This window comes from Lissotriton helveticus, chromosome 6 (genome assembly GCF_964261635.1).
Source record: "Lissotriton helveticus chromosome 6, aLisHel1.1, whole genome shotgun sequence".
Lineage (NCBI taxonomy): Eukaryota > Metazoa > Chordata > Amphibia > Caudata > Salamandridae > Lissotriton > Lissotriton helveticus.
The window spans coordinates 601,697,232-601,720,135 of record NC_136067.1 but is presented as its reverse complement, the minus strand read 5'-3'; the positions used below and the strand labels follow the sequence as shown (position 1 = coordinate 601,720,135).

Here is a 22,904-nt window from a genome sequence, read left to right as displayed (position 1 = left end):
TAGGCGGCTGTTCTTCATCCACTCGGCAACGTCTTTCATCCCTTCGTGTAGGTTAGTTTTGGCGGTGTTTGGGTCTTTGGTGAGGGATAGGATCAGCTGAGTGTCGTCTGCGTAGGAGATGATGTTGAGGTTGTGTAGGCGTGCGATGGATGCGAGGGGACTCATGTATACGTTGAAGAGGGTGGGACTAAGTGAAGAACCTTGTGGTACGCCGCAGATGACTTCGGTGGCCTCTGAGCAGCCCATACTATAAGCGTGGGAGCGCTGGGGCTGCTATTGGTGTAGCCTGGGTCATTTCCTGATGCATGTTGCTCCCCCCACATTCAGTGTGTTAGGCCCCAGGGCCATTCTTTGTGGGGTTAGACCAGGGCAAAACCTCAACGGAGGTCACTGGTGGTTAGAACTGCCACATTTCCTGGTGTAGGCAGGCACGGGGCCCAGAAGCCTACGGGAGGGACACCAGGTACCATAACTGTTATGCTATCCTAGGATAGTGTATCCACTGAGGTGGTGTGCCCTGACGTTGCTAATGTGTACTATGGGTGATTTGCATATGTCTAATGAGGGCATGATGTATTTATGATGTATGCCATGCTACAAGTGTTGCCCATGGTGCACTGCTAATTAGGTCTGCATAACGTATGGTACTAAGCGCACTCCTACCAGTAGTGACTGGTCAGCCTAATGTGATATGTTATGACAGTGGCTCGATTGGCCTAATGATTTATGTAATCCTTGTAAAGTCATGACAAGTGCCTGGTGGCACAGTGTATATATGTGATGGTGTTCTAATGTGTTTTATGGATAATGCAAAGGCTATTTTTTATATAACCGTCTGTGGAGTTTCTTTTGTGGTGCACCTAGTGTGTCGCTGCTGTGTGAGTGTGTTTTGCAAACGCTTTACACATTGCCTCTGGGATAAGCATGACTGCTCTGCCAAGCTACCAAGGGGGTGAGCATGGGTTAGCTTCCGTGTTTAACTCCCTTGCTCTGACTAGAGTGGTGGTTTCTGCCTGGCTTAGGCGCATGCCCTAGCCAACCAGGAATTTCTAACAAGCTCCATAAGTGGACCGACTAAACCTGGCCAGCAAAGCCGGCGACCCTCAACCACATGTCAGTCTGCCGTCCACGTTAATCCCGCTGAAATGCCCCATAGGTCCGACTGCCAGAGTTTGATCAGGAGTAGGCAAAATCAGAGGGTGGCCAATCCTCACAGAATCTGGCCTGGTGAAGAGCATTGAGGGACCCCGAAAGAAAAAGCTCTGTTAAAGTTTATAAATCCAAACGAGGAAAAGGTGACCAGGAGCAACCGTGAGAGCCAAGCCGCCTGCCTTCAACCGCGAGCCGGCCTAAATCCTTGGTTCATCCCGCTGGAACGCTCCGTAGGTCTGACCTCCATACGTTTGACTGCTAGCTCATTGCAAGGCAATCTGGCACACCCCCACATATTCAGGACTGGCTGAGAGCTTTGAGGGACCCCCAGAAAGAAAAGCCCCAGAAACGTGTCTAAGTCTGAAGGTTAACATTTTGACCGAGACCTACCATGAGGGGTAGCCGCGCAGGGCTTCAGGCCTCCATTGTGATTTGCCTGAAACTTTGACCTGGTCCATCAGGACCAGATGTCCCAGTATGTGCTATACGTTTCTATGTGCTATATAATGCCAAATCCTTAAACATTCATATCTCTGGCTCCCTACATTGGATGTTTGTTATTTTTCGGTGTCCTTTTAAAGATACAAATATTTCCTATGTGTATAAATTGGTGTTAGATTTTGATTGTGCATTGTGTCTTAATTATGTACTTAATTGGTGTTTTTAAATGCTTCACATACCTGTCTTTGAAGTTAAGCCTGCCTCATCGCAGCCAAGCTCAAAAGGGTGGAGCATGGGAATCATTTTCTTAGACCTATTCTGAGCCCTATACAGTGTTAGTGGTTTGAGCACATTTTCCCCACCTTGAAAGATTTGCTTGGGACACCTCTCCTTGTCTGACTCCAATTTAAATATTGCTTTATGATATATAATACACTTTACTAGAGATATCCTGACTATGGAAATTCTAAACTCAAGGCACCTGGTGAAAATGGGCTACTAGGAGCATGACCCTTCCAGGCTGGAAGTCCGAGAGAAATAAAAACATGCAGACAAAAACAGTCGTTTTAGGAATATAGGTCAATATTGTGAAACAATCTCACTTTGCACCTCAGACTTTCTCCTTCATTAGTGCAATTTAGGGAATACCTCAAAACCCAACTCTCTACAATCTTTCTTTTTTTCCCTAGACTAACTCTTAGCCCCCCTGTAATACAGCATTTTCTTCTGCATTTCCTGCTTATACTAACTTGACTTCTCATTAAAAACTCACCTGCATGTCTATCTTTCCTCAGGTGTGGGTTATGTGCCCTCTACAGTGCTCCACTACCCTCCAAGGTGAGGGACATACTTTATGAATTCCCCAATAAAATACAAGAATAGATCTCTACTAAGTAGGGTAGAGGATACTTCGTCTTGCTCCCAAGTCACATGGAAGATAAAGGATTGCAGATACATGAAAGACTAATTGTGAGAGGGGTCCTACAAAGGCAACAATAATCAGAAAAGCAAGGGTTGGCGCAATCGGAATGCTTAGTTCACCTCACATGGATTGGTAGATAGATGTTTCTAGGGAAGCCCTTCTAAGGCCCACCTCTCTGGAATAGTTTGGCACTTCGGCACTGGCAAGATCAGCAGTAGACACTGGGTAGGCCATCAGAGCATTGTCAGGACTTCAGTTTGTGTGCATCTTCGGTGTATGATATTCCAATCAAGAAAGCTGAAGAAGATTTTCAATCTTCTAAGATGATTCTGGATACAGCAGGCCTTGCCATACTTTCAGAATGTACAGTCATGGCTGGTCCCCACATTACACCACGCAGGTACATTCTCAAGGGAGATACTTCCGTGCAAAACCTTTGCTTATTTCCTCCAGACAAAACATGAAGAAAAAGCAGCAAAAAGGGAGGCAATGGGAGGCAATTTATTCTGATGACTCCATGAATATCTATACATTACTGTTTTACAACTGTAATGATCGTTTATACGATCGCTGATATAATAATAGTGTTTCTATATATCGTGTCTGCTTGGCCCATTTATATGATTATGTGATTATGAATTGTTATTTATTGTATGGTTGTCAGGGATTTTTTTTTAGTACACTTACAAATCCGCACTCATAAATGGCCTTTCGCCGTTCAATCGAAGCTTGCCTTCAACACACCAGGACTGATTAATGATTGCAGTGCCTTGCATAGCCAGAAAAGCTATAATTTGCAGGCAGAGACCTTACTTAACGGGGTAATCTACAAAACAATAGCATGTTTTTTATATCAATCTGCACTCATACTGATTCCACAATATTGAGTAACAATTTATCGTCAAGGTAAACAGATAAAGATATAGAGGTAAATGTATGCTAACCTATATAATATGTTGGAAGTCCAGTTGTATAGCCAAAATAAATATAGATCAATATTCTTTACATAGATAATAATGCATACAACCCTTAACAGTAAATGTTCATAGCAGCGTCAAGAGTAACGTTTGACTTATGCAACCTAAATATGTGGCATTAAAGAGAACTGCATTATGGCAGGTAACGAATTAACCTATTAGCAATAAACCAGTTATTAACACACGTATAATAGGATGTTTCTAAATCTTTAAGCTTAATTTTTTTATTTCTCCTATTTATCAATGCCATTATAAGAGACAGATCTATAATATGAAACTGTCTGGCTTGGCAAGTAACTGTACCATCTCCACATATTCTAAATATCAAAGCAGCAAGAACATCAGAAAGCAACTTCAGAGATGAAGATCAAAAAACAGGTCATAAATGATACAAACTAAAATCTATTGATAGAAATGTACCAGGCTGACTGCCTTTTAAGTTTTTGAATTGAGTTCCAGAAAATAAATAACAAAACAAACTATGAAAAAAATCAAAGCACTGTACTTTGTCTAAACAGGAAAAAGTATTATAATTACCAAGTACTCCCTGAATCATCACCGTTCCCGAATGCACTGAATGAGCCGTCAAATCTCCTGTATGTTAATTCCGTTTGGTAGCCTAGAGAAATCAAAATCTAGAAGTTTAGGCATGAAGCTGAAGTTAAAATAAATGAATATCAGCAACTAGGTTTTGTTGTCAGCGTGTGTGTTCAGCTATTTGTCAAGACTATATTAATCTCGAGCATGAAGTAACTGGAAACATTTTTGAGAATTAGAGTTTCTCATAATAAGATTTACAAACCTGCGTTCATGTATCCAACAGCTGTTTCTTTAATCCTTTGTGTCAATTGACCTGTAGTTTTCAAATATTGTAGGACATAGATGTTCGGACTGAAATTGATCATATTTTGTTCACCACATCCACCAGGCATCTGAATGAGAGAATCCAGCCCATCAATGGAAGGTCCGAGAACATCACCTTTCAGGACGAGAAAGATGTCAGATGAACAAAAGCTTTCCCACGTAAACTGGACTTAGTATCTTCTCCTACTACTCTAGAATGTCCAGGGGTGGTGGCCCCACCAAATACTTACATTTTTTACTAAGGTAAAATAAACATTCTAGTTTATCTTCCTTAATTCCCAACAAATCATCTCCATGTATTCTTAGCGCTATCAGGGTTAATGGTACAACTTAACATCTCTGTTAAAATTCTAGGTTTACAAATAAAGACAAGACATAGGACATGTACTGAGACACGTCAAAGATGGCCATCCTGAGATCATCTGCAGCACCTCTGATCTTTGCTGTCAGAGAACTTGGCAAGTCTGACCAGGTAAAATTGGAGTGTTCACTTGTGTAGTTCTGTATGCATTCTTACAACTCTACTTCATCCCTTGATTATTCAGAGCGTTATTTATTTTTAGAGAAAAACATCCTCCCCACACTAAAAATAAATGTCCTTGTTTAAACTGCTACCAATTGGTGTAAACCTCATCTGATCGCATCTCATGCTTCACATTTGATGGTTTTCAATACAATGTTATTCCTACAATTATGAGAAGCAATAGAGAAGTGGCATAGACATAATTTGCATTTTTGCATGTATAGCACAAACCTGCCACGGGTGTAGCTTTGTAACATTGTTAATTTGCATGACCGCAAGACACGCAGGAACTCACCTGCGTTGATGGGAGTTATATGGGTTGGGTTGAGTGTATCCTGTATTGTAAGAGTTTGGAGTTGTGGATGACTGATAGATTGGTGCTTAGTCTGCGTTGTGGTGAGTGGTCCCTGGAAAAGATATCTAAATGAACCCCAAGTCATTCAAACTTTTACATGATTGAGGACTCTGTGGGCCTGTCGGGCTTATTCAAATTCAGTGACTTGACCAGTGAAGGAATCCAGAACCTGTAGGGTAGCGTGGTGCCTCTTTAATCCCTGAAAAGGAGCACAGGGCAGCCAAAGGGCTAAACATTATTTGACCCTCTTTCCCCAATGGCCGTACTCACTGATGTCTGTGCCAAGGCAGACTACAACCGAGCCCTTGGAAATACTATAAGGGCTTTCATTTGAATTTCAGAAGGTAGCCCTTCTATAACCTTCATTGTGCCATTAACACAATAGAAGTGCGATCTATTCTGCAAAAATATACCCTTCCTATTATGTTGATAACTCGATATACAGGCAAGAGTGATGCCCTAGCGGAAGCAGTATTTGCTGACACTAACAGGCAAGCACAGATATCAATTCAATGTTGGGCTAAGTGTTTGAAGTGAACAACCTCCATTTTCATAGTTTTACAGAAGTATAGATGGTCCTAAATGTTTTAAACAGTTCAGGAAAGAGGAGCCTCAAAGAAAAGCTTTGTTAAAAGTGGTTCTTGGAGCAAAGGGTTCATCTAAGCTGGCAGCAGTCTAGCTTCCTGTGAGGAGATTGAGCAGTAAGGAGCTAATGGATACCAGAAAAAACAAGGTGAGAACAGGCATGATATAGGATTATATTTACAAGAACTTAACGCCGCCATAGCGCCAATTTTTTTTATGTTACAGCTGCTTTTTTGTATCACTGTATGTACACATTGCTGCTAAATCCAGTTAGCGACCATTTTCTAGCGTAAACGTGAATTTTTCACATCGGCAAACTGAAGTAACCAGTGTAGGGAGAACCTACCTGCCGGACAGACGCTCGCCCGCTCGCTCCTGGGGCCCAAACGCTGTAAGTCTCGCCGCCACTGCATTCCACCTCGCGGCTAGAGACTACAGCTCCCAGGGAGCCTTGCGGCCACTTCCTGCTTCCGGCCAGAGCGCGCCCGGAGGCGCTACTTCAACAGGGCGCTCCCTCGGTGGAGCGGAGGCAAACTGAAGTAACCAGTGTAGGGAGAACCTACCTGTCGGACAGACGCTCGCCCGCTTGCTCCTGGGGCCCAAACGCTGTAAGTCTCGCCGCCACTGCATTCCACCTTGCGGCTAGAGACTACAGCTCCCAGGGAGCCTTGCGGCCACTTCCTGCTTCCGGCCAGAGCGCGCCCGGAGGCGCTACTTCAACAGGACGCTCCCTCCGCGTCGCGGGACACGCGCGGGCGTGTGCCGGGCTAAGCCCGGGCAAAGGGCGGGCCCTCTTAGGCCCTCAGAGGCCAGGAGAGGCTGGGCTGGGCCACAGCTCTGACATCTGCAATAAGAGGTGAGCAGGGGTTAAATCATCATGGGGAAGCGTAATAACACGTCTACAACGCCTGCCCCTGTCAGTTCCCCTATTCCACCTCCCTCTTTTGAATGCTTACTGGAAAACGCCCTAAAAAATGGTCCAGGAGGAAATTGCTAACACGGAAAGGAGGATGTCACTGGGTTGCAGCACCATTGACCTACAGTCACCCCAAGTTAGCCCTTTTAATACTCGTCCGCTATCTCCAGCAATTACCATCTTGAAACCATCTACCATGGTAACATCGTTGGAAATGCTGCCTGGGGACAACAGTCCGGTCATAACCATTGCCTCTCAGCCTGAGTGTGTTGTACAGTCCGTAACTTCACCCCTGTCAACAAGCAATAAAACTGGCGAGGGCAAAAGGAAAAGGGGCCCCCTGAAATCTACTGTAAATAAAAGGAAGCAACCTGCCCGCAATAAAAACCAACCAACTCCGCAGAGCATGTGGACCAGAGGGAAACAGCAACAATCTGAGGGTAACACTGTTAACACCGAAATGCCGCAAAATGCTGATTCGGTTACTCCCATAACCCTTTCTATTGATGACTCCAATTCCTTGGGCACACAGACTGAGTTTTTGATTGAGAGCATAATTCAACCCAAGCCTCATGGGAATTTTATTGAGACAATTGTGGACTCTATTTTTAAACAATTAGAATGTCAAATGATCAAGCAATTTAATATTGTTTTTAAAAGGTTAGGTAAATTAGAAAATTTAGTTAAAAAGGAAGAGGTAAAAAGTAAAGGGGCGATTAGCCTTGACCAGCTGAGGGGCGATCGCCTTTTGAAAGACCTGGAGTCTGCTGGCAAGGTTTTCTTGTGTGGCGCGCCTAGTACTAGCAGTAGCACGAAGGGAGTTCCTAAACCTGCCAGCAGTACCCCAACAGCTAATAATATACCTAGTCACACTAACACAGGGCAAACTAAACCTGCCACTAAAGCCAAGCCCACTTCTCTCGGAGTTGCCGCCTCCTCTAACACCACCATTACATCCAATGGCACACAACAGGAGGGCCTTAAAACAATCCCTGTGAAACCTGCGATCCAAAGCTGCAATAACGCTAGGAAGGAACAACCAGCTGCCAGCAGACCCGGAAAATCTCAAGAACCTGCCCTCCAGTTACCACCTGACGCCTGCCCATACGTCTTAGTATTGGCAGGCGTCCCACCCCTTAAGGAGGGACAAGGTGAGTCCTGGGTCCAGCTAAACAATAAGTGTATTGACTGGCTGACCAAGCACAAGGGGGTAGGCCACGACATCTCAAACGAAATTCTGTCTGCCCGTCGTGTAAGTTGGGTTGGCCCCTTACGCAAAGACTTTAATGGGGACTGCATTGTTCTAAACTTCAGGTACCCTGGCACTGCTAAACACATACTCAATTGCAACAGTATTTACCCTGGACCATCTACTGTTGTTACCCCCTTGCCTTTGGCCTACTTTCATAGGCCACCACCCAGGCAACTCTTTTCAGCTCCACCGTCCTTTCCACTCTTTCCAGCACCACCGTCTTTCCCACTTTTTAACAGATACACTGCCCTAGCAGAGACATTTCATCTCACATTTCAGCTAGTGATCATACCAATAAGGAAGTCCCCGCAGGTGTTTCGTCCATCTGTCCCATTGTAATACCGCCTAATTCTCCAGGCAGGCATAGGTTGTCATCGGACCCCACCAAGGGTGCTCAGGGCCCTGTTTCTACCACAGTTTCCGATGAATTATCAATCTTGAGTTGGAATATTGCTAGCCTCAATGCCAAAATGAACATAAAGTCCTGGACTGATTGGGTCACCAGTTTTGATGTTTTAATGCTGCAGGAAACCTGGTGCACAAGATCCCTACTCCTTGAGGGTTATAGCTTCCATAATCTGATTGTCCCCTCCCCTCCCATTGGTCGCCCCAGTGGGGGTTTATCAACTTGGGTCAAAATTACAGCTGGAGTTAAAATTGAATTACTGCCAACTAATAACAATAACTTCATGGCGTTGAAATATATAGGCCGGTTAAAGTTATGTCTTATTAACTTCAATAACAATGACTTTATAACCCACCCTAACACTAACTTTCTGAATCTGTTTAACTTCATTGATGAAGTCGTGGATGGTCAAAAACACGGCAGATTTGATGGCATTTGCTTGGGAGGCGATTTTAACGCTCACATCCATCCCAGAACTGCACCCTGTAGGAGAGGAGAAGATTTACTTGACCTGTTGGCATCACGCGATTTAGTTGACGTAATGGAGAAATTAGATACTGATGCAGTCAATGTACCTGTCCCTACCTATATTGGGCGTGGGAGCTCTACCACCATAGATTACGTATTTATCTCATCTCTCCTCAAGGATCTTTTATCGAAATCTAAGGTTATCAGGTCCTCGTATAGTGACCAGTATCCCATTCTAACTTGCCTTAAATCAATTAAAACCCTGAGGAAGAAAACAGAAATTGGGGCCAAAAACCTAATTGTATCAACGGACAGGTTAAGGGTGGCTTGGAAGGAGATAGACAACCAGGATGTCCTGGCTAGAGTCATCAAAAAACATCCTACTCTAGTCTCGGATTGTCTATCAACCTCCAGCCCGGGGCTCGATATTGTCAACTCATTTTGTGACCTCTGTAAGGCAATAAAAACTGAAATTTCCAAACCTGTCCCAGCCCTTATTAATATCAATCCTAGGTGGTTTGACACCTCATGTTCTAAAGCTAACCGGGAACTCAGGGCTGCCCTTACTGCTGCTCCGCGTGATCCGTCCCTGGTAAGGACTCTGAGATCCAGATATAAACATTGTTTAAAAATTAGATCTGAAGAGCTATTAAAATATCATTGGGACTCGCTTGTCCGCACAGCCGCCTTACGAGATGCTGCAGGGTTTTGGAGGGCCGTTAAGAATCTTAGATCATTGGGCTCTAATATCTCCCCTATCAACTGTAACATAACAGGGGATGTGTGGATTGACCATTTTTCTAAGATCTATGATGCCTCTGCGTCTGGTAACCCAATTGAAACCACCCCAGCAATCAAGTCCTTAAACATTTTGTTGTCAGAGGTGGAGGATGCTATTACTGAAAGCGCTGGGAACAAAGCCCCTGGTCCAGATGGCCTATCTATTGACCAAATTAAATCTGAACCAGATTTCTGGGCTCCCCTGCTATGCAACGTTTTCAATAATTTATCCCTCACCACTGTCCCGGAAACATGGTCTTGCAGCACCATTGTCCCAATATTTGAAAAAGGCGATAGACTCGACCCCGGTTGCTATCGCCCCATATCATTAATTGACAATACACTAAAAGTCCTAGGCAGGGTCCTTTTTAACAGAATTAAAAAGGACTTGGGCAGAAGAAAACACCATCTTACATCCCTGCCAGCTAGGCTTTAGAAGTAAAGTTGGCACGGTGGAGCAGTGCTTGAACCTAAACCTACTCATGGCCAAATATACGATTGCCAAAAAATCACCCTTATATTTTGGTTTTATGGATTTAAGTTTTGCTTTCGATTTTGTTAACCGTTCCCGCTTATGGTCTGTCCTGCTGAATTATGGTCTAGATGAATCTTTAGTTTATTTTCTGGCACATCTTCATAGCGACCTGAAAGCACGTGTCCGTATTAACAATGATGGTGAAGTTTCTAACGATATTTTTATCGGCAGGGGGGTCAGACAGGGTTGTGTCTTGGCCCCCCTGCTTTTTATCTTGTATATAAATGATTTGAGTGTTTCTTTGGCTAAAATAACTAATGATGTTCCGCAAGTCAACGGCAAACCTGTCCCTGCACTTCTCTATGCGGATGATGCGGTCCTTATGGGCCGCACACCCAATGCTTTGCGAATTTTAATCCTGGGTTTTGTTAAATATATGGCAGATTTGGGCCTTTGCACCAATTTTAAAAAATCTTTTATAATGTCTTGCGGCCCTAAAAGCTATAAAATAAGCCATATCCAATCAGGGGACAACATCTTAAAAAGCACCTGCACTTTCCTCTATCTGGGTTTGTTATTTTCAAACACTGGCTCCTGGCAACCACATGTTGTTCAGGGAAGGAACAAAATGAGTAAGGCTATAAATTCTCTAACCTCCCTTCGCCAACCCAATCAGGCAGACGTGATCATGTCATTGTTACAAATCTATAGAACACAATGTCTTCCTGTAGGCACCTAAGGTGCTGAGGTGTGGGGTTATTCTAACTGTACCCAACTACAGACTGAAGAAAATAGATTTTGTCGGAAGATTTTGGGGGGGTCATTAGCGCACCAACTCATATTTGTCACAGGGAATTAAACCTCCATTATATAGAGGACTTCATAAGATCTCGACCTCCATTGTTTTGGATACAAATATGGTGTAATCCTGCTGCCTCCCTGTCACGTGATATTATTACGGACTGCTTAAATTGCGAGAGGGCTAACTTTATTCCTTGGTTTAAGGCTGTGGAAAATAGTTTATCGAGTGTGGGGCTAGGTCATCTTTTTACATCCCCGCAACTGATTAACCACTCGCACAAGAACCTAATAAAAAAGGCCCTTTACGATTCCTACCGTAAGGAGAGGCTAAGGCGTGACTCGGCTAAGCCGACCACAGTTAGATATACTTCCCTCATGGAGCCAACTGATAAACCATTTGCTCTGCCCCAGGGCTACCTCCGCTTAAAGCTTGGCAGGTGGAACAGGAGCTTGCTATTCCGGTTCAGGGATGGAAGCATTATAAATCTACTCAGCTTCCCGTTAGGATTTAATAAAAATGTGGAAAATCTAAGCTGTCCCTGTACTATAGGCGGCAAACAAAGTTTGCTTCATTTTATTTTATTTTGTGGTTTTTACAGCATGCACACTTTGCACTTTCTAATGCCGTACTGTAGAAAAAAAGCTCTGATGGATTTTAAATTAGCTTTTAAAGATTTGTTATTGTTAAAACCGGACGAGGCCATTTTTAGAGTGAGCTGCTTTCTTAACCGCATGCGCGCTAGCGGTTTTCCCGCTGCGCGCTGCGATTTAAAAAAAACCCGCGTTACGTGACAAGCTCAGCTCGTCATCCGCGTAGCGCAGGTTACGCCCATGACGAGCTGAGCTCGTCATCCGCCCCAAAGGGGTTAAAGCAGCTGTACGGTCCCGTGCTTCTTTGTTAATTGACTGAAATACTGGCACTATGCATATTTTGCACTTTGCTTATTGCACATTGTATATTTTGCACTAACGATTGCATTTTTGCACATGGAAAAAGTTGCATCGCAATGTATTTGTAATCAAATGGGACGTAATTTGTGTTTTTATTTCTGCTGGATTTTATGTGTACTTTTATGGATGTTTTACAATCCGAATATAGATCACTTGACTTGACATTGGCACTCCAGTTAGTGTGTCTTACCAAAAATGAGATGCAAAGTAGGCGTTTATGTGTAAAAACTCCTGCAAAACACACAAAGCGATATTTATACGGATTTCTTGTATGTGGCAAAACCAAAAAAACTGCTGCTAAGTCCAATTAGAGGCAGTATTTTAAGGCCAGAAAATACCTGCTCTTAAAATTGGTGCAAACACTTGGGGCCCACATATAAGATGTTTGGGTGCTGGACAGCGCTGCAAGGAATATTGCAGCACTACCCAGCTACAAACAAAAGGTCAGGAATGTGCCTTATCAACAAGAGAGGGCGCATTCCTGGGCCCCATTCATGAAAAGTTTTGCATTGTTGCGATAAAACAGAGATTGGACACTTCACTGTGCCCTCCTTGCAACACCATGTATGTGCTGTATTTACTGTACGGTGCTCCATCTCAATCAATGACATATACGTTTGGAATTCTGACGTACCAGTCGGCGCTAAAGTTGTTTTGCAAGCATGATGCAACTCCAGCAATGCACAGGGCAAGCCTATCCCTATGGCACTGCATCACCCTTACACCTGCCATGAGGCAGGCATAAGGTTTTGTTGCAGTGGTGTCCTATACTTGTCACAGTGAAATATGATAAATTTCACTGCGCACATCCTACGAGGTTTTGTTGTGTGGGAAAGCCCACCCTACATGCATCATACCTGATGCAGGTATAATGTGGCACAGGGCTTTACAAGGTCACGCATATGCCTAGGTGCATCACTTTGTAAATACGGCACCACTTGGTGAAAAATACATGCAGCAAGTATGTCAAGAAAATGACTCACCAGCGGTGTTAAACTATCACAAGGGACTAATGAATAAGCCCCCCTTTTACACCTACAGTGGCGCACAATGGCTGACATGCGCCAAAGCAGCCACCTTTGCGCAATGGTGCAAGTGTGACTGTGTTGCAGAGTTGATTGAGGTTGTACAGGAAGGGCACCTACCTGCACAAAACCCAGGGTATTTCCTCTTTCTCTGTGTGCTGCAGAGTGCTGCACACATAGAAAATGTGAAAAAAGAGGAAAAATAAAAACATTTATCCTCGTAGCGCCTCCCAAACCCCACCCTTGGGGTGGTGTTAGATTCAGATGCATTCTGAAGGTTTATGGTTTCTCGTAAACCTGGGGAAGGCATCAGATTCCATTGATTTGACGTGGAACGCCCACAGCAACACCCATTGAATGCCCCTTTCACACTTTTTAATGTGTGAAAGGGGCACATATTTACAATATTTACAATGACTTATAAACATGCTGTGGCACATTGCGCCACCGGAACATCTAACAAGTGACGTTACAGCGTTGCATGAGTGCCGCTAGGGCCTCATAAATTAGGCACTTGGATAATAGAAGAACTCTCACAATTCATCCTTGGCAAGGTCAACAACGTCATGGACCTCCTGCCATTGCAGCTCGGAGCACCAAGGAGACCATGAACCACCACCCCAAACATGCATCGCTCACCTGGACAGCAACTGCTCCATTCCCTTGGGTTCCCTTGGGTAATGACTGGACCTGATCCCCTCTAAGTGCTGACCTCGGTTGACAAGAGCTTCAACAACATGAAGCTGGAGACCAGGAACTGCAAAAAGCCAGATACTCTCCGGAGGCGTCTGTAAGCGTGGAAGAAGGAGAGGCACAACCAGTCAACATTAAATTAGGTTATCTGCTGTCTGAGGAGTCACATCCGGGGGCTCCATGAACTCCACACCAAATGACCATTTTGCAGGGAAGCCCACGTCGTAGGGGGAGCCTCCAGGGGAAGTGTCAGGATCCTGCCTCTTAGAGCATTTGCGCATCATCGCCGTCGCATGCAGCTCCTTCCACCTCTCTTGCATGACCTGGTGCAGATTGGGGGTGGCTTGTAGGTGTGGCAGTGGATGCCTGCTCCTCCTACACCTCCAGAGTATAACTGGCTCCACGAATGATAGCTTGATGCGCAGTGCCTCACTCCTTGTCCACAGCACCTGACGACCAGTAGATTGTAGCTGGATCCAGACCTGTTTAGCTGCGTCAATGATTTGCGTGTCAACATCTGAGATCACTTGCAGCCTTTATGGGTAGACGGAGTATTTGATGCTGAACTCTTGAACGGCATAACTTAAGAACTAGAGACAAGCCCCTCTGCCTCTGCACACCTGTGGTGTAGTTAGGGAAAAAAATAACTGTGGCGTTATCCATTTTTACCTCCCCCAGATTGCGTACCTCCTTCGGGACAGTGTCATGATCTCTGTAGGAGGCAGAAGAGAAAGGGTCTAGGACCTGTCCCTGGCAGCGGACAGCTTTCTGACACGTGATGGGCCTGCTCCACAACAAAGAATGAGGAGAGTGCACCTGCAGGCGGCAGGTCACGCAACTGTGTCTCAGTATATGCAACTGCATCAGCCCTTTCTGCTCCCTTGGGCCAACCAAACACCCTCACGTTGTTACATTGGCAGCCGCACTCTGCATCCTTCGCAGTTCTTTCCACTGACTTCATACATGTCATTAGCTGCTGCACTTCCAACGCTGTGCTCAGGGTAATCGGGGGACTTTGGCCAGTTCTTGCTCAATGTTGTGTACCTTGTAAGTTAGCTTGTAATGATCTGCCCGCTCCAGGGTGAAGTAGACTGTTATTTTGTATATGTGGCCCTCAAAGGAAGTGTGTGTTTGTCTGAGTGAGTCTAGTGTAGAGTCCAGGGTGTCCTCTGCCACCTGCCCCACAGGACAGCGAACCCCAGCCACTTGGTTTGCCAAATGTCGACGCTGCCCCGTCTGCAGGCGGGACATCATTGCTACAGATGCCCAGGGACTATGCATGACCTGCAGTGCATTGCAGTGTGACCAGCCGGCACCTCTCCTGTCAGGTGTATGCTAGCCAGGAATCTTTATTCGGGCGGCACCATTGGAAATCCCCTGTACACCCAAGTTCTCACTACCAGGGGCGGGGAAAGGCAGTTCCACCCGGTACCCTCCTCCGGGCTCACAGTGGTAACTAGATTTCGTATTCCCCAGTGAGTGAGGGCAAATCAGGCAGCGCGCCCAAAAGCAGGTGCCTGAAGGACTCCTGTATCCCTAGCACCTGCCACCTCTAATGGCAGACATCAGCAACTACAGCCAGTTAGTGGAGTTCCCCACTAGTCTTGTGCGGTGCCCTTGGCAATGTAGATCTGCCTTAGAGCGGGGATTGCTCAGGGCACTGTGTGCCACCCATAGTCACTAGGACTGGGCCTGAATCGACCTCCAGGCCTCCTCAGCTCCCCATCCCATCTTCTCCTCACCTGCTGCCCTCTTTTAAAATCTGTGACTCAGCCAGCAGAAGCTTCACAATCCTGGGTACAGCAGTCCCAGCCAAGTCTCCTGGGGAACCTCATGAGGCATGTGATGCAACAGGGCCCCCTCAGGTGTGAAGTTACTGCGCTTCCACCACACAAGTTCGGCGCAGCTCTGGGGCCTCACCCTCCACTGCATCTGGCCAGCGCAACATCATCCGGCCTGTGATGCAGAGAGGCGCAGGCCCCTATTGGCATGCTCCTCCGTGCACCCCGGTGTAGTGGTGGGGCTTGTTATGCAATGCAGACCTCCTCACATCAGTGAGCAGAAGCACTCTACCGATCACAGATCCAAGGGGCGCCAGCCGGTCTTCTCACACAGGTCAGCAATGTGTCTCCATTCTACGTGCCAGACTATGCCACCAGGTAAGGGCGATTGCGGACGCCTCAATGTCTACTGGCATGGCCCACAGGCTTGCGCCCAACGCGGACCACCTCCACCATCAGGCCGCAGCAACTCCACAGAACCGGTGCCTCCCAATCTGAGTCTCAGACGCAGGCCCAGCGGGACCTCTGTTCCCCAGGGACTGGCCGCACTTCCACGCATCAGCCGCCATGGTGTCGCAAGGATGGCGCTATGAAAAGTGCTGCATCACTGGTTTTCCTTAGTGATGCACCACTTTTCATGTATGAGGCCCTGATTCTGCTTTTCCTCTTCCCTTGGGACCCAGGCTGGGCATCCTGGCTCTAGGGGGAATTGGGGAAGTTGTTGTTCTGTGTGATACTTGGCCCTGGCTGCTCCATTCTGCATTTCATTGTTTTTATTTTATTTTTTTCATTAGAGGTGGATTCATAGGCTATTTTTGCCTCTAGAGGCTAAAAAGTGACGCTGGGCTGACTAATATGAATTTGTTTTGTGCTAGTTGGCCTTTCGTCACTTTTCACTTGCTAACGTCAATTTTTTTATTGCCTTGACACTAGTGTTATTGGCAGTTTTCGCTGCGGCTAGCTGATACTATCGCCAAGTAGCGACATATTGTAAATATGTTGCTACATGCTGATGAATTTAGGCGATAGAGGTAAAAAAATTGCAGCTAAGCAAAGTTAAATTGGCATAGTGGCAGCTTTATGGCAGATTTATCTAGAGTTGGACAACTGCAACTCACACGCCGCAAGGATGGGTAGATTTGCTCCTTCCAACTTAGTCTATGCTGACGATCTTGTACTGATCAGCCGAACTCCAATTGGACTTCAACATCTACTAGATACCACCCACATTTTCTCTGCTAATAATGGCCTTAGCATCAACTTAGACATGTCTAAAGTAAGCCGAATAAACCAAAATAGGAACGCATCTAATTACTGCTGGTATTTGGCTGGCCAACTAATAGAAGTAGTCAAGGAAAACAAGTACTTGGGGTCATAATAGACAATAAAGACATGTTCACGGAGCTCCAAGCAAAACTCATCCCAACCATCACTTATGGTAGTGAGTATTTGAGGGGCAGGGACGCAGTCACGTTGGACAGTACAGTTTCAAGAGCAGTAAGAATGACATTCAAGCTACCTAAATTATACTTCATAGGCCCAAATCAAATTGGAATTCGGCCTGAAGATGCAAGAAATTGCCTGCAAAGGTGCCTACGTCAAATGTTGGCATAAAATCAAAAGTGTTGAGGCCGGGTCATTGAACGCACACTTATTGAAGGAAATACAGTCAAAAAAGGAAAGTGCGGCTATGACCTACTTGCTAGCCTCCATAAATCGCTTAGGCATAGGGGAAATTTAGGAGTCCTTGGGGACACACAACAGCTTCAAACACCTTGTTAATAAGACAGTGAAAAGAATTTCCCTGATAGAAGAAGTCTTTTTATCTGTGTAGTAGTCCCTTCTAAGGTGGGCTTGTTGCATGGACTAGAGGTTGGGACTACATCTATGACATGCAGCAAGCCGACTTGTTCATGGACAGTCATTCAATGGTAAAAGTTCACACTTTATATTTGTATATGCTGTGTCCTGCCTTCACAGTAAGGGCTGCTTTACCCCTACTGATGCCTGGTGCCAGGGCTGGGGTCGAAAGGGAGTGTTGTGTACTTCTGAGGTTTTTTTGCAGTCACCCCTTGTTCGAAGACAATTTTGAGTATAAGTACAGGGGGTCTGACCCCAGGTTTTAGAGCACTTTTGGATCAGGTACCGATCCGCTGTCAGAAGGACTGCTGCACTGCTCAAAGGACTTCATCTGGACTGCCCTCCTGGTGTTGCCATGCAGCCTGCTACTTGCAGGGTGGAATAAAGGACTCACTGGATCGCTTTTCTAATTGTTGCCCTGCTGCCAGCTTCTCCCTCACTCTGGACTACTTGGTTCTACAGGCTGCACATTGCCAGAGGCTGCTGTGCTACCAGGAGGTACCCCCATTAAAGTTACTTGCTTTGTTGTGCTGACCTATGGCCTGCTGGACTGCAGGAAAAGACTGCTAAAGAGACCTTGATGTGCTCCCCTGCCTGCCTACTGCACCTCTTGTGCCCCCACGTGTTCTCCTGGGACTGTGGACTGCCCAGAACTGGCCGTTGGACACGTGAGTCTGGTCATCCAAATCCTGCAACTAAGAGCGCCCTATGTTTGGGTCAAAACTGAGGCTCTGCTCAGGACTACTTTCCCCTCAGAACTGCAAGGATTGACTGGCTCGTCAACCTCAATTGACCTCGCACTGCGAGAACGCGGCAGTCAGCCTGCTCATCAGGGTTTTTTTTTGTACAAAGCTGACGCATTGAGAGAACACCCCTCAGGGCAGCCTCTTCAGGCGAACAGCCATGCCAGGTGCAGCGCCACTCTTCAAGATTTCATCAGTGCAGCCCTTTGCCTCAAGTGTGCAGGCTGTAGTACGCCAGTGGAACCTGCAATGACTGTCAGCAGAGCATGAGAAGTTTGAGCATGCCCTCTTGTCCAGGACCCTGTGAGCAACACCGCCGCCATCCCCAAAGTCCAGAATTCTGGTCCTGTTAGTGGCCGGACCCCACTGCTATAGGCTTCATGCAACTACGTAGCTGAGGTTGTCTTGGAGTGCAGTTAGACCTGCGCGGTCTTGAGGGATTTGTGCACTCCTCACAGCTGACTATAACTTTGCTTATTTATTTATTTTTTGCCAATAACCGGACGAGGTCGGGCCTTGTGTCACAGTGCTGTGCCCCATCAGCTGTTTGTCCTACTACTTGGGGGCACTTGAGCATTGGTTGGCATCGTTGGGTGGAACCTCGACGGAGGCCCCCAATTGCCTGAGGAACTGGCTGCATTTTTGGAAATTACCGTAACACAGGTAGTAGGGACAGAGGTGCCTCTGGGCTCTATGCTTGGGGCCTAGTTACCATATAAAGCGTAATAGGAGCACATATACGTTGTGCACTATGGTTCTCCTAATAACGATTCATGTGTTTGGTTACTGAATGACCATTACTGATATGCTTATGGTAATTTATATATTACAGGTGATTTATGGTTGCATATGGTGACTCATGTGTGTTGTTCATAATCTGCTGCATTTCATGCCCTGATTTTCTAATATATGTCATTTTAACTTGACTTATCAGGATAATGAGGATCATCTCAGGATTTGCATAATCTGCACAGTATTCATGATTCATGTTGTGTTTGGTCTATGTTTTATTCACAACTAGCTTACCCGTCGCGCGTTGCTGCGATCTCCGAAGAAAGAAAATTCAAGGAAACTCGTCATGATAACATTCAATTTACATTGTGTCATTTTTATTGAAACTTATTAATTTTAATATGGAAAATATTTCAAAGTGTCGTTTTAATTCTATTTATTTATTTGAGTGCTTGTGGATACATGATTTTTTGTTTTTCCGTCTGGTGCGTACATCTGTATTCGAAAGATTATGAGGGCCCTGGGGGCCGATATTTAAAACATTTTTATGCCAGAAACCTTCGCGGGAGTGTACTCAACAACTTCCCAAAGTTTCCTGGCGATCGGATAAATGGTGTTTTAATTCTATTTATTTATTCGAGTGCTTGTGGAACCACGATTTTTTGTTTTTCCGTCTTGTGCGTACATCAGTATTCGAAAGATTATGAGGGCCCTGGGGGGCCGATATTTAAAAATAAATTATGCCAGAAACCTTCGCGGAAGTGTACTCAACAACTTCCCAAAGTTTCATGGCGATCGGATGAATGGTGTGGTAATGCATATGCCAGAAACCTTCGCGGTAGTGTACTCAACAACTTCCCAAAGTTTCATGGCGATCGGATGAATGGTGTAGTAATGCATAGGCCAGAAACCTTCGCGGGAGTGTACTCAACAACTTCCCAAAGTTTCATGGCGATCGGATGAATGGTGTAGTAATGCATAATGGACAAACAGACAGACAGATAGACGGACAGACATACATTGGTTTTTATACATATATAGATATAATCTACATATGTTTATATAATTCTGTGTGGAGTCTCTTTTGTGGTGTATTTATTGTGTTTCTACAGGAGTATGTTGCATAAACACTTTAAATATTGCCTCTGATGATAAGCCTGACTGCTTTGTACCTTTTTACCAGAGGGTGAGCATGTGTTATCTTTAGTATGTAACTTACTTGCCCTGACTAGAGTGGTGGGTTCTCCCAAGGCTTAGGCGCATATCCTGTCCGAAGAGAAACACGATTTCTAACAACCATCGTTATTAAATAGATAATACTCTTACTATAAAGATGAAATTCAACTTTCATAATGTGTGCTTTAGTCCCTTGTATAACATTTATTGATTAGCAAACTAAATAGAAACCATCCTTAGACATGTAGAATGTGATGAAACTTAAAGCAATAAAATGTTTATGTATTGTGTGCATTAATATATTGTATAGTTGATTTAAATGCAGTTTCTAGCCATAATTACATATAGTTATTTAAAAGATTTACTGTATTTTATGTTAGGTGAATATATTGTATTAGAAACATATTCATGTGTGTTTAATGTGCACCTGCGTAATAGATAGGCACCATTGGGTTAATGCTTTAACTTGTCCTGACTAGGCCTGTATTACACTATGCTGCATAAATACTGTTTCCCACTTTCTGCTAGTGTGACATTTCTTGCAGGTATTCACATGCATTTTTAGTTTGAGAATAGATAGATTATGGTTCTAGAAATAGAGGTGAGGGCCTAAGAAGAATGCCTTGACGAAAGAACATGAGGAGCCAGAGCGCCAACTGAAAGGCCTATTCAGCAATGTTGTGACCAAAATTGTCATTACCGTGTCAAGTGTAAGATTTTTCCCTGATGTCATGAAGTCTGCAACATGAGAAATTAATGAGAACATAGGACGTCTGATTATACGTACAAAGAGGCAAAGAGGTGTTACCCAAAAGACTTGTTTGTGTTATAATCTAGTGTTCACACTGTCAGAATTCAGAACCTTTACAAGCACTTTTGAGAGAACTCTTCCAGAATTCTCTGATGCCATTTGCAAACTCGCTCATGTGGACGTCTTGCAGACATATCCCCTGTTTTCCCATTTCCTATGGACGTTGAGAGGTTCAATCCTCCAAAAAAGGAGAGTCACCCCTATCTGACAAAAGGGACAGGGTAGTTCAAAACTAAACAAAAAGTTTATTTCCCTTTTGTGTATATTGAATCAAAGATTGGACACCTTGTTTGAAAACCAAATGGACGACTGCTGGCATAGAAAGATACAAGTCACAAGCATATATCTTTGTTAAGTCATTACAAACAAAATATAATGCACAAAAAATATATATGTGTACTCTCTTTTATTTTCATAAAAACTTCTAGCGGTAATTCACATACATTTAAAATCACAAGCAAAAAAGGGGAATTGGAAATCGCCCCTCCTCTTCAGATACATATTCCATTGAAAGTCATCATTGCATAATATACAAAATTACAAAAACAACAAAAAAATGTACTTTTAAATACAAAACTGTCAACGCGTTGTTTCGGTGGACAATAGAAGAATTTTTCACCACCTTCTTCAGGACAAGGTAATTTATCATAATATAATATATTTTTTGTGCATTATATTGTGTTTGTATGGATTTAACAAAGACATTTGTTTAGCATTGAGAGGTTAAGACCTCTATGTTTACCTTGGATTCTTTCTTGAGAATCTTGACCGAGCTTCTGAAATGCTGAGACCTTCCTCCTTACTTTCCCTTGCCTTGTTCTAATTTCCTTTATAAAAATTCCCTGATATTGAAATTCTTCAGAGTACAGAAACATCCCTTAGCTTGGACTCTGAATTAGGAGATTCAGATCACTCAATGTATACACAAGTCAACTTTAGACTTTTCTCTTAGCATCAAATCGTTGTATTGCTCTTTTGCATTGCTGTGAGTGAACTGCTTGTCTGCTTAATATTGGCCTGCCTCAATTTCTTTTGGAGTTTAGGCTTATCTGTTGTTCTTCTCTCCCTTTATAGGATGGTGTTAAGAGTCATGTAGCTAAACTTGGTTATTAATTTGTAATAAACCTCCTTAACTATAGTTACCGATTCCTGATTCTTATAGTGTAGCCAAATGGGTCACATAATTAATTGAATTTGACTGATGACATGCTAACTCTCTCACCACCCAGTGCGTATAAGAAAGGTCCGTAGGAGGAAGATATACAGTGGGTCCAGAAAACGCTGAATCAACACTTGATCAATCCAAAGCCCACTCTCTGTATACTTCAAAGAATTGTTGGCAATATGTCCTGCAGACAGCTGGACTGCCAAGCCAGACCTATCAACAGGCTTTAAAAGTATGTGGTTGGATGTTACTCAATGTGCTGATCTTGGTGGAGTTCAGATACCATGCCCTGGCTCACAATTGGGATTCAGTGACTCACATCGGTAACTCTAGTCTACATGTAGGGCAAGAATATACATAAATATGCTTGGGGTGTATGCCAACGATACTGGTAAACGAAGTCTAGACTTCTAGGTACGGTTTAGAAAGAATAAAGATGGCTTCTTACCGATTACTGTGATATATGCTTGTTCACTGCCACTAACGACATCGCTAGGAAATGTGAAAGATAACATTTTGGACACTGTTTGAGGTGTTGATCCAGTCGCCTCCAGAAGTACAGATTGCGAAAATGTCTTTTGTATTCCTTCTGCCTGCAAGCAAAATGTACTTAGGTTAGTTTCCTTCTCTGTTGAAAGCTGATGGATGTTTCCTGGCTTTAAGGGAAAGCAGTTTTATTCCTAAAATTACAAACAATACTTTGTTCCCTGCACCTTCAACTCCTTAATTGCCTTTTGTATGAGGTAAAACCGAGGCAGAGGTACAACATGCATTGACACGGTTCATTTAATAAAAAACCTAAAACTATGTTTAACTTTTACATTGATCGAACAGTTTGTTTTGTTTGTTAGCCATCAATATTACGTTTTTTGCATTATTGTGTTTGGTGCATTTATAGCAGGTGCATATATGTTATGGAACAAGCCTTATACATATTTTAAAAAGCTATTTCAGTGTAATGTCATAAGCCAAATCTCGAAAGTTTTGGTAGATAATTATTTCAGACTTGGGGTCCTCATTTACAATCTTTTGACGTTGGGAAGTACCGCA

At 44.2% G+C, this 22,904-nt stretch overlaps 1 protein-coding gene across 1 annotated transcript in view; it reads right to left on the bottom strand.

Moving 5' to 3' along the window:
- LOC144762793 (CD109 antigen-like) overlaps window positions 1-22,904 on the bottom strand; it is a 1,211,849-nt gene that overhangs the window by 457,756 nt on the left and 731,189 nt on the right. The window contains exons 22-24 of the mRNA XM_078648063.1: window positions 22,303-22,447; window positions 4,295-4,471; window positions 4,030-4,111 (exon numbers count right to left, since the gene is read on the bottom strand). Of these exons, the coding sequence (XP_078504189.1) occupies window positions 4,030-4,111; window positions 4,295-4,471; window positions 22,303-22,447 (404 nt within the window). The remainder of the gene's footprint in view (window positions 1-4,029; window positions 4,112-4,294; window positions 4,472-22,302; window positions 22,448-22,904) is intronic.